Below are 17488 nucleotides of genomic sequence, written 5' to 3'. Positions count from 1 at the left end.
AAGATTCATCAGAACCTGAGCCAGATGACACAGGATATGAAATGTTCCCTTCTTTCTCGATGCACCTTCGCATCTCGCTGCCTATGTCACGTACTGTGGTTGCTGGACTAAATTAGCAATTCAGGCTAATGAGGTGAAAGACGTAAGGTGTCCACTGAAAATTTGTGATGGAGGAAGAAAGCTGCTATATATTTATAATATTTTCTGAGTTTTTATGTGAAAGAGATCCAAAAGGAGGTAACCTGGTCTTAAACAGCTTTCATTACTGTGAGGATTTCCTCCTGTTTCAGAAAGAGTCCTCAATTATATACACCACAGCTTTGGATGAGTGTTGGTACTCTTCTCCTTAGATTACTTTGATGTTTTATATTCATTAAAAGAGATTAGTTAAGATACCTAGCATTGATTTTTATGGTCGTTTAGGAGCTCCTTCTCAATAGCAGGACCTGCCAGGTATGTTCTGCTTTGATTTAGTTTGAGATCGGCCATAATTATGGGAAGACTTGTCCTCATAAGCTTCAATATATATGAAGTGTTATGTGGTCTGCTTTTAATGTGAGGAAATCTCAGCTTGTGGTGCCATGGGGTGAATTCGTTAATGATGGAGCACTTTTTGCTCTGGTTGAATAAATTGGCATCTCTCTGCTCTGCTGCATAAAATGACTCAGTCCTGTTCATACTGTACAAATTATGCTGTCCAGCTGCTAAAGTTCATCTGTGATCTCTAAGAAATAGCCTAAAGCAAATAAAACTGCAATTCCATTTGAAATTTAATATTAATGAAGTGTTGCTTGCACATAATCATCAGGCGCTGTTTTGTGCATCCTAAATACGTGTGCATTTTAAGCCTTAAAGTTACATAATTCAATCTAAAGCAGACAGAAACTTACTGAGACTACTGGGGACTAAGCCTGTTACGTGAGAAGTCAGTGGAAGATCTATGCTTATTTAGACCACTAAAGTGAAAGATGACATTGGACAAATAAAAAACTTAAAAAGGGCAAGGAGGGAAGGTGAACACTGTAGAGGATAATGGTTTGAATGCCAAAGAGCTGAGGCTTGCTCAAGAACAAGTGCATATACGCTGGCTACCCATAAACTTCAGACTGGAAATGAGAAGGTTTATAACTCCAGGAGAGCGGCAAGCCTGTCAACAGCAAGGACAAAGCAAACCAATTGCTTTACAATAGATCTTGATCCCTCTGTGAAAGGGACAATATAATCTTGTATATGATAGCAGAAGACTGTGCTGCTCGTCCCAGGGGATCCTTTCTGGCATTATGTCTGACTAAAGGCAATGGTAGCTCTGCTTTCTTTAAAGTTAACGTGAGTGCTCTTCACTGCATCTCTGCAGAGCTGTTTTGAGCTCCTGCTCACAGGGGTGCAATTTCCTGAGCTTTGTGCACGGCGTTTGTGATACTTTACTAGCACGAGTCAACTTAAAATTTTTTTTGTTTTGTTGCTCCTGACACCTCATTCTTGTAAACACAAGTATTCTCCAGAGCTGAGACCAGTTGTCTTTTTCTAAAGATTGCAGCCTCCTAAAATCTTGACAAATACATATACCTGTACCAAATACCACGTTTCAGTCTTATATTGCTAATGTAGGAATTGATCACTTCATTGTTGTTGATTTACATTACCTTCTTTGTAGATGAATTTGTAGCATGATCTCCTGACTGTTCCCAGCCACAACTCTCTAGCTCCAATTTTTGTGATATAAGGGAGGAAATCTCTCACCGTGGCTTCAAGAATAGGTATTTTAAGTATTAAGTGTATTAACTTGACTGACTTGAGTAAAGAGCAGACAAAATGTGTTCCTGAGGTCATCTTTCTCTCTCATGACAAGCTTTGTGACTCTAGAATTCACCCTAGGTAGATAATAGCAATCTCTTTAAAGAGGAAAGAATAACAAAACAAGGATTCTTCTGCTGTCAAGTTTGAGTAGAGAAGAATAATTTTAGAGAAAAGCAGAAGTTCTAGTTTCATTACTCAGCAAGCTTGTTCAGATAGATAGAAGGACTTTGTAAATCCCGCTTTCCTTTTGAAGGCGTCCTTTGAAGCTCATGAGCTTCTGAAAGTTTTCAATTGTGCAAGCTACTTTGACAAAATCAGCAAAATGAGTGCTTTGATTTCTGGGACTAGATGATACTGAATGATCTGGTTTCACAGATATTCTTTACTGCTGGGGAAAAAAAAGTAAATCTCTTGCTGGTTTAATTGACTGTGCTGTTTCTTCTTTATCATTCTGCTTTCTTTGCAGCATCATATGGAAATACAAATGTCTTGAAGGCTCTCCACACCTTCTTTGTCATCTTCTGCTTGATGTAAGGAGGTCTGTATGCTGCAATCAGCCACTAAGACTGACCTCTTTCATTCCCTCAAGTATTCAGACAGCTGACATTTTTTGGGAGGGAGCACATTGGTTTAGTTTTTTCTTAAAACTTGCCCTTGCTGCAGCCTAGCAGGGGAGAAGATCCAGTATGCTGAGGCCACTGGCTGTCGCTGATGTTGCCTCACTGGCTTCTTGCAGTGCCCTGCCTGTATCTGTCAGTCGTCTTTTGGCTTGTCTGGGCTGTTTGTGCTTTGAGTAGGGACTGTCCCAGCTTGCATGGTACCAGATGCAGTTGGACTTTGTTTCCCAGTGCTGAAAGGGTAACACTATTACTGAAACCAGTAGTAAGCTTAGCATGGTGCTTCTTTAAAAATCAAAATCTAAAGGGATATTTGTTGTTCACAATTTACAGCATTCTCTACCTTTGGAGCCACCAGTTCCACATCTTTTTCTGTTCTCACACACAACAATACTGATGTTCTTATACTTTTCTAAACGTGACTTTATACCAGACAGTGCTTGGTGAGTTTTCCGTGGAGGGTTTCTGCTCTTCACCACACAGCAGGTTAAACGACGAGCGGTCCTCCCAGCGCCTGTGGCTCTGTACAGCTAGCCCAAACCTGCAATTCTGCAGTCAGCTGGACCAGCTCCAGCAGAGCTGTGGTGTTCCATTTGTGTAATTAATACAGCTCCTAAAAAGATGACTGCGTATCTAAATGGTAGACCGTTAATGGCTCCAGGGAGCTCTCGCAGCTCATCCTTATAAGCGACTCTTTAGGTTCCAAAATAAATGCACGGTGAAGTCTTTCTTGTCACCGCAGGGTGACCTTCTTATAAAAGGCTCTTCTCTGCCACACTTGTGATCTTCCTTTCTGTCAAATGTTCATATTTTAGTCTAACCCTATAAAACTAGGAAGTTAAATGCTTTTTGGCACAGACATGTTCAGTGCAGTGTCATCTTTCAGCAGCTCTGCTTCTGCAAATAGCAGTGATCAATTTTTGTCTTCAGCTGCCTGTTATCAAAATCTTAAAGATGTAGCAGTGTGATTCTTGTGTTGAATTAATAGCAGATCATCTTTGGAAAGACGACTCTGTTGTTAAGTGCCAAGATTGACGAAAAGAAATCCAGTCATGCTGGGATGATAATTGATTTGGTGTAATGTCTTTCTGTCTCTGGGAACGTTTCTGTTGGTCTTGCTGCATACGCACCCCTACTGAGATCATAGCAGCAACTAAAATTTCAGACATTTTAGATCTTTATTCCAGATATTTTTCATTTTATATTAGCTTTTTTCCATTTTTTGTTTGTCAGTTAGCAATCTCTATTTTAATCAGTTTAGGGAAAAAAAAAAAAACCAAACACAAAAAAAGGCCCAAACAAAAACCAAAACAACATTAAATAAAGATGCAGTGTTACATGTTGATGTGTAGAAAGGTACTAAAGTTGGTGACTAAATGTTGCATGCATTTGAAAGGCCCGGGGTGACTGCAAGGTTAGAGGTGTCTGACAGCAGGTGTGAAGAGCGAGGGTCGCAGAAGAGCTTGGCTTGGCAGGGACCTCTGGAGGTCATCAGCCCGGTTCCCTGTGTGATGGCTGGGACCAAGTGCAATGTCAGATCCGGTTGCTCAGGGCCTTGCGCAGTCGCTCCAGCCCTGCTCCGTTGCACAACCATCCCTGTTGTGAAAACTTTCTTCCTTATGTTCAGCCGAGTTGCCCTTGCTGCAGTTCAGACCGTTCCTCTCATCCTTTCGCTGGGGAGAGCGGGGCTCTGATGGCCTGTTGGGGTGGGAGACTGCAGCTAAAGCCCCTCCTGCCCTCCCCAGGCTGAACAAACCCCCTTCCCTCCCACCCTCTCAGCATGGCAGAGACCCCTTCGGTGTCCCGGCAGCCTTCTGCAGCCCCCCAGCTTTTTGGTCACTTGTACTGGTGGGGCTGAAAATCCAGTTGTACTCCTCAGGATTATAAACTATCCCCACCACTTCATGTGCTTCCTTCTTTGTCTGTTTCACTGCGGCATGAAAACAGACGTTTTATTAAATAAAGCTTGGGTTTGGCTATGCCTTTTGGTAAGTCAGTGATGCTGCAATAGGTGGTTGTTCAGTAGATGTAACTAGTTGTTTACAAATGTTGCAGTTCTTGGTAAAATACAAGATGTGGGGAAATGAGCGTGGTTACTTTAAGTGACACTCTGTTCGCTCATGCCAGAGCTTAATTCAGTCTTTAAAAAAATAAGTAAATAAGTAGAAAAGAAATTAATAAGCCAATGTCACTGGAGTGAAACACTTGCTTTCAAAGTCTCCTATGCTGAAAACAGCTGTTTTCAAAACAGAGAGTACAAGCTTGATTTAGACTTTCTTTTTTTTTCCTAGGAAGCCTGAATTACTGAGGCCTAGGCTGGCTGTTGGTAAGCTGTGTATAGGTTAGCCTAGGCAGTTACGAATTCCTCTATTTCTACAAAATCTCTTCGTGTTAAACATTGCCACGATTGGCCATAATAACTTACCTCCTGCTTCAAGCAGGCTGGACTGCAGCAGAATACAAGGGGTGTATTTACTTCATTCTGAATAAATATTTTATCACTTAGCAGTAATTGGATTGCTATTGTATTTCAGTAATTATTCCCAACAGCAAATCTGTTCTCCACTTCGCAGACGTGTTCCCTGACCGACCTTCACACAGCCTGTCTGAAGGTGTCTGTCTTGATCCAATTCTGTACAATGAAGTTTTTGGTTTTGTTTTTTAAAAAAAGGGGAACTACTGCCGGGGTAGAATAATTTGTCTTTGCTCTAGTTGTCATGGTGCAAAAGTATAAGCACTTCAGTTCATGCTCGAGCTTTTAGCTGACCCTGGAGAGGCAGTACCATGCAGCGCTTTTTCAAAATGCATCATGACATTTCAGGCTGTGTAGAACCACAGTTCTCTCAGTATCACAACCCAAATATCCTGCCAAGATTTCTCATACTTTGCGGAAATTTGTTCTGTATTTAACATGTCTGTAGACAAATAACTTCCTAAAGTATCTCGGAGCTGACCATGGAATTCATACACTTGTCTGAGGATCAGACAGAGTCTGCCAGGGAAGTTCTGGATCACTGGATGGCAATTTTATGTGCAAGAATAATACTTGGTGATTAAATCTTAATGGGTTTCCAGAGTAGCTAATATTTTTTCAAGAGGAAAGCACTGCTGAATGTCCTTAGCGAGTACTGTCTTGCGATAGCCTGCCTTCTGTGCAAACTCTTGTAGGAGAGTCTCTGCATTATGCAGACCCCACAAACCCCTCAAAGGATGGCTCCGTTCCCTGTGTGCTTGTCTGAAGCTCTAAACTTTTGGTTGATTGCCTGCCTGACAGATTATATTTATTTCAAATGTACAGCATTCGACAGTGAACTTGTTTCCACAGTCTAGAATTAGGCTATTCTGATGCCATTTTCTGTTAACTCTAGTCCTAATCCTGCTTTCTGAAAAAGATGGTTTCTGCATTGCCTAAAAACATATGTTTCAAGTATGATTAACCTACTCCAGTGTCTAGAGAACCATATTTTATCAGAACAAACCCATTTTACTAGGTATTGTTATAGTGCTTACTTCCATCATGCTCACAGGTTTTTGTGAAGCATTTTATCGTAAAGAGCAGCACAATGGCATTAAGCTGCGAGTAGCCTTTAGCTGCGTTTGCAGCTGTCATGGTGTTGTGGTGCAGCCCTGTTAAAGCATGTTTTCTGTGCAAGCCTGCCTCTTCATTTACATTGAGACTCTTCACAAGGCATTAGCTGCACTGTAACTCACAGGACAGGCCAGTTTTAAGTGTGAGTAGTCTGGGCAGCATCTGATGCTGTACCGGTTGCACTAGTAAAGAAATCCTCCCTTGGAGATAGTGAAGGTCTTTCGGTCTTGCTGTGAAGTTAAATTTTGTGGTTTCTTCCTGTATTTGCTTTCATGCCGTCTCTGCTAGGAATCAGTATTTTCATCCTCTCGCTTTTCATCACTTCCTTCCCTGTTGCGCTGTCGTCACCCTACAGCTGAAGCTGCCTCTGTTCGTGGAGCCCACCTCCTCTCTCTCCAAACAGCACTGGGGATCTGCTTTGATCTGGGAACTTGGGACCTTGCATTTCTTCCTTCAGTGATGGAAACCTGTTTGCTGAATGCGTTGCTAGATTTATTTGTATGTAGTGGTACTTAAGTCACATGGGCAGGGATTCGGATAGTGATGGCTGAAGGAAGAAGGGATACATTAGTGCTCGTATCCCTAATCCCACCAACTACCCAACATACCTAGGCGCCCTATGAGAATGTTTTACTAGCTCATTGCTCTTAATGGATCAGCAGCGTTCTTCCTTTTCTTTTAACTTCTGCTTGTTCTAACAAATAAAAATAATGTAAATCTAGTTGTGCTAAAGCTTTGTGCTCTTGGCTATATCCTTAGTTCACCCATCAGAATGGGTGAACTCTTTGTTATTCAGAATGGTGCTTGGGAGGCTTATGAGACCTGCTCTTAAAAATCAAAGTATTCATATTTAGGGGGTTATTTTGACTCCTCTGTCTCTTTGTACCCTTGCCCATTTCTTATTACCTTGAGTGTCTTAAATGCAGTCTAGAATGAATGCTTAATCTATAGATCTGACTTGTTTGAGTAATCCAATAAGGAAGTGTGTTCAGAGGAATTTAACTTACAAAAAGAAAACTAGGGCAGTAAACTTGAAAACTTACTAACTGACTGTTTATAAAAAGAAAAAAGGAAGCTTTGCAAACTAATTAATCCTTTCTACCCAAGAAATGTAGAACTTTACTACGTCTACGCAAGGCAAGTTATGTGATATTTGTATGGTAGACGTGGTCTCTGAAAGCCTCACTTTTGTACTATTCCATTTATAAATATAAAGATGAGTTTCTGCTTGTAAAACAACACTGTTTAGTTTTGGAACTTTGCATATTTTGCAGTGCATGCAACCTAGCTGGGATGAAAAAAACCCAACCTCTCTAGTCGGTAGCAGTTTAGTTCTAGCATTCAGTGCATGAAGCTCAGTTACGTGGTAGTGTGCTTTGATGGATGGATTGCAGGTCTAGAGGCCAAGGCCTCCAGCATTGTAATCACTTGTGTGGTGGGCTTTAAGCTTCCCTTCTACAGTCTTCTCACTGTACAGTCAGTTTTATGTTTGAAAAGCTTCTGAAAAAATAGCACTTTAGCAGTACTACGTGATTTAGTGTGTGCTAAAAAAATAAAATCACTTCTGGGCATGATGTAAGGCAGTATAACCAAAAATACATTTTTCAAAACAATTGTTTTTTTATTTTTAATATTTCCAGGGAGGGATGAAACAATGCAGCCAGCCAAACCATCATTCCTTGAATATTTTGAGCAGAAGGAGAAGGAGAATCAAATCAATAGCTTTGGGAAGAATGTGTCTGGCCAGACAAAAAATTCATCTGATTGGAAAGTACCACAGGATGGAGACTACGAATTTGTAAGTCTATACTTTGAAATTCAATCAATGTGACAATCTTTAAGAGTTTTAGTCAGAGCTGCTATAAGATTATTTCTTGTTTTGACGGACTAATGGAAACTTGAGGAGATTCTAATTGCTAATGCGTTTGGATGAGGCATTTTGAAAAACTCATTTTCTTTAGGTATTTCTTGGTAATCATAACCAGTCATTATCTGTATACTTTCCTTGTTTAAAAACAAGCAAAATAAAAAAAAAAAAAAAGCCTGAGGACATGAAAGTACAAGCTATCTTGCTTTACTTCTCCATTATGCATTTAAAATAAAAAAAATAGAATTCCAGATGGCAGTTGGAAAATGCAAATCCTGACTGTGTAGTGTTTGACAAAGAACAGTGTTAGAACCATTGAATTTCCTTGGTTTTTCTCAAGCTTTGGCACTGGGTTTTGTTTTATTATGTAAACATCGAGCTTGTCTTCATTTCTCTCTCAAATCCTCAATTTCAGTCTTCCTGACTAAAGTTCACATGCTCAGAATTTTCAGGAACTTTTCAGAAGTCCAAAGAAAGATCTATTATTCATACGTTTTATGATTTAATTCTTTTTGTGAGGATGGAAAATTTCTGGTTTGAGTTCAAAATGCCAGAAGATCCATGCTCTGCTGAACACTGTTCCCTCTGCTGCATCTTCTTTCAATGATACTTCACTGCAAGCACTTTTTACTTTAAGTGCATTGTGCGCCCTTATGATGTCTGTTCGTGTTGCCCGTGGTTCAGGTTGTCATGCTGCATTCAGTAGTTGGTGAGATTCACTCCACCTTCACAAAGCAGCGTGGAAAGCGAAATCCCTCTGCTAGTCACGACTCAAGGAGATGCTTTACTTTAAGGCTGGAATAATAGCTGGAGCCTTTCATTCTCTTTGTACAGATTGTATAGACTACTGCTGTTACATATATTTTGTTGTCTTTGCTGCTGCATCTCAAATTTTCCTATTTAGATTGAAAAGGATGGCTAGCTGAGGGGACCTGCTGCATTCCCTCTCTTGTAGTGCTTTGCACTACATTATGTTTAGCCTGAAGGCTTAAAGTTACTGCATAAACATGTTTTGCAAAAATAACCTGCAAGCTGCCTGTGTATCACAGGGTCTGGGCCAAACACACAATTCCAGTCGAATCAGATACTCCGTTTATCTCATTCACCTTACATGCTGTAACTTAATTTAATGATAAACAATTATTTTTCAATGTGTGGTATTTCCCAGGAAAGATGGGCTGGTTTGGAGTATCTTAGAAGTCTTTAGTAGGCTGCAGAAGATGGCCCAAGGGGAAATTTGCTGTAATTATTTTACTTTCTAATTTGGTTGCTAACAAGTTTAGCAGTTACCCTTATTTCCAGTGAGTAGGATGTATTCTGCCGTGTATACCGTGAGCTATAGGTGCAGGCTACACCCAGTGAGGGGCACAGGCAGCGCGGATGACACAAGGAGAGGTCGGTGCCATTCTAGCAAACAGGACCTACAAGTATTTTTAGAATGTGCAAAGCAACTGTTTGACACGCATGTGACCTTGTTTACTGATTTCCATTAGTACTGAAGTATTGCCATGTGCATAGATTACCAGTGCGCTGGAAGCAATAAAAGCAAGCAATAAAAGCTAGCAATAAATCGGGCTTTGGGTCACCTTCATGTAGTAATTTGTAGAAATTTTGCTTCCCAGCTGTATGTATTTCTCTAGTTCAACTGTGTATGAATATACCAGCCTGTCTTGCATGCAAATTTTGTAACAGAGCTGCTTTCTTTTCTGTAGGGTAAGAAAACTGCTTGAAAGCAACCTTAATAAATACATGTGGGTATTTCTATAGTGCTTATCTGAGAGTTAGTAGCAGTAACCTCAGGTTGTGTAATATATTCAAAGACTTAAAACTGGGTATTTCTCCTGTTTGGCTAAAAATAGATCAACTTGGCTAGCTATGGGTAAAAGTCATGTTTATTAATGCTTTATTAATTGAAAGCATCAATGCAATAAGCGTTGTGGAATAAGAAAATATGCATTCACTAGTAGGTGTATCAAGTACATCTCTCCTAGACTTGCCTGCAGCTATGACTTATTTCTGCATTGCCAAAGTAGGCAGGTTTGAGCAGACTTTGTCTATAGAGTTTGCAGGATTCCAAGTAAAGATGAGATCAGTGAGATGCTAGGTGAATACGAGTTCCTCCTGGGCCTTAAGAAATGATTGAAATATTATTGCTTTGTGCTGCTGCAGACTAGATAAATATGCCTTGTCTTCTCTTCTGTATTCCTCTCCCTCCTATGTGACTAGCACCTGGAGCTTCCCGTCTCCCCCCCCTCCCCCCCCCCAAAAAAAAAGGCAATATTAAATTACAAAAGATTTTTGCTCTTTTCCCCTGTGGCAAAACCATTTGACCTTTTCTTGACTAACATTGTTCCTCTGAAGCAGGCAACTAAGACACTATTTATATCACAATGGCAATGTCACGTTGGATAAGGGTTAGAGCGAGTCAGCCACTGCAGAGCTGGAAACCCAGAGATCCTGTTCTAAAAGGTGATGAACTCCATTCCTCCCAGACATGATGCTCTGGCTATGTCCTGGTTGTGGTCGGAGATGGCATAAACCCAGTGTATTTCCAGCGGTGTATTTCCAGCCTCAGATTTTTGAGGTAGAAGTTAATAATAACTGATTAGTCAATGCCCAGTGGTGTTAATGTTTATCCCTACTCGTGTTTGAACAAGGATCTCTAAAGATTTATGCCCTGCTTGATTACAAAAAAAGTTTTCAAGAACATTATGATCTATTTAACGTGGAGGCAAAAATACTAATTATGGGCAAAAATTCTTGCTTTGAGGAAGAATATAACAAACTCTAATACAAAAATGCTGCAGGGGTAGGCTGTTAATGGGCAGGCTGCACTGTATGTAGAATTCCTAATTGCCATAATCAAATCTCAAAATTTTTGTAGCTGAATTTAATTTTGCCAGTGAACATTAGTCACATGCTGTTGCACAGACTTAAATTAATAATGCTAGAAGATTTGTTTAGACAATGTCATACACTTTTTCACTTTAATCTTTCAGTAGTACTGTAACACATGGCAAAATTAATTGTGCAGTTTCCTGCCCTTAGACACAACAAACCCTTTGCTTATTCCTATTTTAAAAGCCTTTTAACTGCTCTGAGCAGGTCACTATTCTAATATCACTCGTGGCTAAAGTGGGATCACTTTTATTGTGGCCTTCAGGCTTGCCAAACCTATTGTAGCACATATTTGTGGATCATCAAGTCATGAATGTTGTGTATTATATCACTAATCATTTTATTGAAAGCCTATTTTGTTAGCAAATTAGCAGGTTCCAGCTGTTCATGGCTTATGGTAGCTATGACAATACTGAAACCTTTTCAGTTTTATTTCTTCATGAGTGTGGTTTCACTGGTGAAAATGAGTGGCAGTAGAGCTCCTGTCAATCTTCAATTTTGCCATCGTGATGCAACTGCTGTTTTTTTAGTACCTGTAGTGTTGCGCTTAGGTTTTACTGTAACTCTAATTCGTAATTTTTCACGTATCAGTGAATCTATGCTAATTAAGTACCCTAAGGGCTTGTTTTGGATGTGGAGTCAAATAGGACCTGAACTTTTAACAGACACTACAGCAAGAGTACTGCAGAACATCAAGTCTTTCTGCAGGCTTTACACAAGGAGTTGAAGCCGTTTGCTCCAAGGCTTTTTTGATTCCAGCACCTGTGTATCTGCCAACCATTCCTGGCCTGTGTAAGGCGGCCTGTCAAGAGCTTAATTGGTACAGACACTTTTATGTTGTCTTTAGCTGCTCTAGCTATCTGTGCTTCACTGGAAGAACACCAGGTGACAGCTGAGCTTTTGAAGGAAAGCATTGCCATTCACCTGCAGAACCTCAGTGGAGAACTGCAACCATCAGCAGTCGTTTTCTGCACTGGCAATCTCCATCCTGCTGCTGCAGCTCTGGGAAGGAAGCTGACATTCAGAAACAAGGTTTATGTCTCTTTCCTAAGAAGTATCCTGCTTCCTTTGGGAAGGCCTTGATTTGCTTGCATCTGCTACGTCTTGGTGAAACAGACCTTTCCTCTTCCTACAATTACCAACAGCTGGTACTTTGGGTCTTTCCTTCTCACTCCTTGGCTTAATGAAGAGGGTCTCCCTTCACAGGTTCTTGGGTTCTCTCATTGAAGCAGAAAAACTTTGGAGCAGAACTTTTTTCCTTACAAAAATAAAATTAACATATATCCTTGAGAGTGTCAAGGTTTGCAATAGAAAGAGTAGACATGGCAAATTTCTCAGCTTTCTGTGGAAGGACTGTGGAAGATGGCTGTTGTCACAGGTGGCCTTTGTTCACAGGTTCACCCCGCTTCAGTCTGCCGTGAGCAAACCTGTGTTTCAGGTCTTGTGTTTCCATGCTGAGTGCTATTCTGTGCACTAGCTCATCTTTTTAGCTCCCTTTGAGAAGTGTCTCGTTGGCTGCTGATGGGAATTTCTTTGGACAGGAAAGATTGGTGTGATTTCCCCCAGTTCCAAAACAGACTTTATCACTTTTCAGTGCACAGTGTCATCTGTTTCTCTACTGCTGGGGAAGACTGTCCTGCAAGCAGTAGAACTGTTGCTTCTGAAATTTTTGCAGGGCAAGAGGAAAGAAGGCTGAGCAGGAGGTGTTACTGCCTCTAATTTGGGGGGAAGAATGCAGGTGCTGATCAGCTGCCACTTTTGTCAGGGCTGCACAGTCAGAGCCCTCATGTACAAGCCACAGTTCTTGTCTCCACCTCACCATCTGCTAGACAGAGATGGGCGGAGAAGGGACTTGCTGAGCTACAGGAGTTGGAGGAAGGGCTGGGTTTGATCCCACAGCTACAGATCTCTTTCCCGTAACCAGTTGTCTAGCCTGTTGCTTCCAAAGTGCTTGGGCCACAGCTTGCTGTCAATACCCGACTTCTCCGTGGATTGTGCTCCTTAAAATTCACTAATTTTGCAGTAAGGCATCTTTGTTTCAAAAGTCTGTAGACTGCTTACTGTGGTCTTTGGTTTTGTTTAGAAGCTCTTGCTCCAGCCAGCATTCCTCTTCCTTACACGGGGTCCTTGGAGGGGTTCCCTGGAGCGGGAAGCTGTAGGAGTTAGATGGTTCACCAAGCCAGCGGGGTAAAGGAGTGAGCAATAGAAACATATTTCACACTTGCGATTGCAATTTGTTCAGGTAAGAGATAAACCAATAGTCTGGCAAACAGTTGAAGCAAAACATCAAGAAACCACTTAAATTTTAATAAAGTCCAGTTTCTAAAAGTTGGTGTCGCAACTGCAGCCTCCTTTAAATAACTTTGAATAACTGTATGTCCATTTGTACTTGATAGGAAACCGTGATATTTTTTGTGTCTGTCTGTAAGCAGCTTCTATCCAGAGCTTTTAACAGCTACTGCTTAGATCTTTCTTTTTTACAAGTATAATGTAAATGAAAGCAAGCCTTCCTCTTACCTGAGTGGAAGTATAATTCTTTTTCTTGAAGTAGTAATTTTCTGTTTATTGAGACAATGTTTCATTATGCTGCTCTCACCTGGGCTATACTGTTTTTTATTAATTTCTCATTTCTATGCTTTTACTTAGTAGTTTGAAACATTACATTGGAAACAAAGATTTTAAAATAAATAAATAAGTGGCCACCTCTGGCCTCTTTACGAGCAGAGAAGGAAAGTGTGTTAGTCCAATGGTGTCTTCAGCTTGTTCAGTTGGACAAATGGCTGTTGGTTTGCGGTGAAATAATGAATGTGAATCCTTTTCCTTCTAGTTAGACAAATTAGGTATTAGTGTGATAGCAAGAGACTGAAGTTCTTACTGGAAAGTTTACAGAAAGCTTAATTCTTTCAAAGCAAGTCAAATCGCATTAGGATCATATTGTATTTTTGAGTCTGGTGGTAGACACCAGCCTGACAATGCCTGCAGATCAGAGTCTACTTATGCATATCAGGTGCGGTCCAGGCAGCGAGGATGCCAGCCGCGATGCATCACTGCAGGCGGGAGTCCAAACCAGGGAAGCGCGGTGACTGATGCGCGCTGCAGCTCTGTATGCTGCTCAGCCCTGCCATGAATCTGCAAAAGTTGCAGCTGGTACCCCACGGTGCACGGTGTGAACGTCTCTTGCATTGCCCTGCTGCTTCCCCGGCACCACTATAGAACGACTACAGTTAAAAATGGAGATCACTCAGCACAGTGTATTTCTTCTCCCAGCTCAGGACTGTGGTGAAGAATGGCTGCATACTGGAACCATCTGTTTCTTTCACTGGAAGTGATTTATAGGGAGGAACTGTTAGAGGGCAGGTGATTTATTGCATATCAATAACAGTAAACACGTTCTGCTTTACAATGACCAGAGTCTCTAATTTATTGTATACTGTCTGTGAAGGTGTCATTTGTCTTGTGAACAGCTTGTTGTCTACCAGTACCTGGAACATTCGATGTCTTTGGTTTCTCTTGAACATTCATTTGGATAGCATTTATTAGCAATCTAATATTGATGCTTTATAGCTTTACTGCCTTTTGTCTGTCCTTGTAAAAGTTCAATCGATTAAAAACTTGGGAGTATTTTCTGTACAGTTGCAGGCTTTGAAAATGATGGCAGGCTAAATAATTGGCCCTCATTTTGTTGGAGCTGGTATTTGGGTCTTTTCTAGCGGTAGGAAGAAAGCATGCTGAGGATACATGAATAAGGTAGATGCTAGAAGAAAAGCACTTGTATTATATGGGTAAGCTGCTGTTGAGTGACTTTTTATAGTTTATCATTTTATAGTGTTTCCTGACTCCACTGTGATCCTCTGAGCTTTATCTTCTTTTTACTTCTGTCTTTTAAGCAGCTTGGTAAAGGTGTCAGATATGGGCCTCTACACTAATCTTTCTCTTCCTCCTTTCCCCCATCCAAATTACTCAAGTGAATAATCCAAGCTGGTTACTAAGACTCCAGAAAGTCTATCCACTTGGGCAGGAGCAAAAAAAGCTTTATTAGAGAATGCACATTTGCAGGTCATTTAAATGGGATTATTTGAGAATCAAATAATCTTGAGATTCCTATTGAATTATTATGAAACTTGCAATACATTCTTTCTTTTCTAAGAGAGCAAGTCACTCTGACCCTTGTGTGATGAACGAAGATTGACTGTTCCAGAAATTCATTTGAATATGTATAGTTTTGTGTAGAAGAAAAAAAATGTTTGGTTAAAGTAGAGCTTTTTTCAGTAATATATTTTCCAAGACTAAACCAAACAATTTGAGTGAATCTTCAGGGATTTCTCTGTCCAAAAGTTTCTTCCCTTCATCTATCCTGAACTCCCCTTTTTCCCAGCGGTGTCTGGAATAAAAATTACTTCTCAGGCACTGATTTCTTCCAATAGTCTTACTTTGATCATAAAGCGAATTTATTTGCTAGGGCATTCATCAGTTTGAGAGATAAAGCCAGATCTGGAATGGGTGATAGATAACCCTGTGTAGGTCCTATGGAACTAGGGCTGATTCCTAGTTGGGAAACAAGTAAAACTTGTTTGTGCTGTGCTGAATCTAAAATAAAGCTTTCGTTCAATGGGAGAGCATTAAGACCATAATTTGGGGGGGGGGGGGACGGGGACGGGGACGGGGACGGGGATGGACTCTAAAAAGAATATTTTTCTGACAACAGAAGACAGTCCAGAATAGACAGCTATTAATTTCCAAACCCCATGGTATCTCCTGCTAATTGAGGGAGATCTTAAAGTGTAGTACCTAGCTGTAATTTCCACTGTGAAGTATGATTTATAAAGAGACAGGTTTGTGTGATGTTTTATTCATTGGTTTTAAATGTCACCTGCCTTGATTCATAACATTGATGTCCCTTAAATGAATTTCCTTTTTTTTTTTCCTTCAGCCATCTGCCAAGAATTTTTAAAGCTCTGCTAATTGTGTTTCTTCTACGCATTACCTTTTCAGCATATTTAGTATGTTCTTCCCAGCAAATACTTTTAACTAGTGACATCTTTATTAAGGAAAAATGGTTCATTTTGTCACCTTGTAATCAAACATACAGTCATTTTAAAAATAAGCCCAGGAACAGCTTGTTTATCTCTTTTATTGTTTGTTAAGTGATCTTGAATCTTCTGTAACATTTGCATGAGGAAGACGCTCTGAGCCTTACTGCAAACCTCATTGAATTCATGGCTGCTTCAAACCACCAGTGTGATTTACAGCAAGCTCTATGTATGTAGGTTTTGTAAACTTTTCTAAATTCCCTTTGTAACAACAAAAAAAACCCCAGAAGATACCACATTTGGTTTTAAAATCTGTTAGCGATATTTGAAATTGAAAAAGGTAGTTCAGTGGCTTGACTCTTATATCTGTTGTGGAAGAGAATGGATTTCTGCTGTCTTACGTTTGGTAACAGGGTCATTGTTCACCACCTGCTTTCACTTTGGTGCATACTGACATTGATTGCAAAGCACTTACTGCCACAACTTGCTGTCAAAATTTCATTTTTGCTATATTTTTGTATATAGCAGGCCTTCTGTGACATAAGGCTTTTAAATGAAACTTGCGGTGAGTGGGAAGTAAAATGAGTTGCTGATGTTTGTGCTGAATTGCTTAGGTCATAGTCCTTTATATGAGAGTATTCAGACTTGTAAATTCAACATCCTGGACTACCTTTGAGGCCCCTTTCCTACTGCAGTATTTAATCAGCTGAGACATTGACTGAAAGTTTTGTGGATGAACTAAGTAGCTAACGGAACTTCAGCCAGGGTCTTTGATCATGGGATTTGTTCCACCACTGCTGTATTTTTAAGGTCAGGCTGCAACGTGCATTTCTGCTTTGGGAGAAAGGGAAGAGGAATTAATAATTGAAGGTGTGATGTTGGAAAAGTCTCTGAGCATACTGAATTCTTTAGAAAACCTGTTTGAGCCTTGTTATGCCTTGAGATCTGTTTTCAAGGCTGGGTGTGTTCTTGGCACAGCATTTCCCTTAAAGAAAGAACACTGCTGCTCAAATGAGATCTATTTGAAATGCTTCTAAAATCTTCTTGCAACTCATCTGTCAGCACAAATGTTTGTAAAGGGTAATGTAGCTTAAAAAGACAAGCTTGTCCAGGTTTTTCTCATCTGTAGCAAAAAGGGCTCCTTTTGGGGACTCTTTGCATCAGGAGCCTAATATAGCTGCTCTGGATTGTCTCTTGGAGGATGGAGTCTCTGGACCATAAGGGAAAAGCCTGGGGATAAAGTCTCCATCAAGCCTCTCTGAATACTTTCCAATGGGCAGGGTCTCATCCATACAAGTGCCTGAAACGAGGTACTGTGGAGGAGCAAAGTTATCTCAGCTCTGACTTCTGGACCTGGTGCATTTGCCTTTGTGCACCCTCTTCTTGTGGTACTATAAAACCTGCAGAAAAATCTAGATGTTGCTTATTGCTAGTGTTACTTGGTGCGTGTAATTACTGGGTGTCTCCCTGCTTACCTCACCAGGAGACTTTGCAGGGGGAGTTTCATCACGCGTGAGGCATGTTTGAGGTCTTGCTCGTACAGAGAAGGTAATGGAGTTTGCAGTTGGCTGTGGCTGCTTCCAGTGGCCAGGATATCCTGGGAGGTTTGCCTTAGCTCTTATTTCAGTAACCTCAGTGACCAGATAGCTTCAGAACCCAAGCTTTGACCTTCAAGAAAGAGGGAGAAAGA

General features: G+C 40.6%; 1 protein-coding gene across 1 annotated transcript in view; it reads left to right on the top strand.

Moving 5' to 3' along the window:
* The window catches only part of STK4 (serine/threonine kinase 4), a 48484-nt gene that overhangs the window by 17230 nt on the left and 13766 nt on the right, over positions 1 to 17488 (top strand). Inside the window, exon 10 of the mRNA XM_075516935.1 lies at positions 7644 to 7801. Coding sequence (XP_075373050.1) covers positions 7644 to 7801 — 158 coding nt within the window. The remainder of the gene's footprint in view (positions 1 to 7643; positions 7802 to 17488) is intronic.

The sequence above is a fragment of the Mycteria americana genome, chromosome 14 (assembly GCF_035582795.1).
Source record: "Mycteria americana isolate JAX WOST 10 ecotype Jacksonville Zoo and Gardens chromosome 14, USCA_MyAme_1.0, whole genome shotgun sequence".
Lineage (NCBI taxonomy): Eukaryota > Metazoa > Chordata > Aves > Ciconiiformes > Ciconiidae > Mycteria > Mycteria americana.
This window is presented reverse-complemented; position numbering and strand designations above follow the sequence as displayed.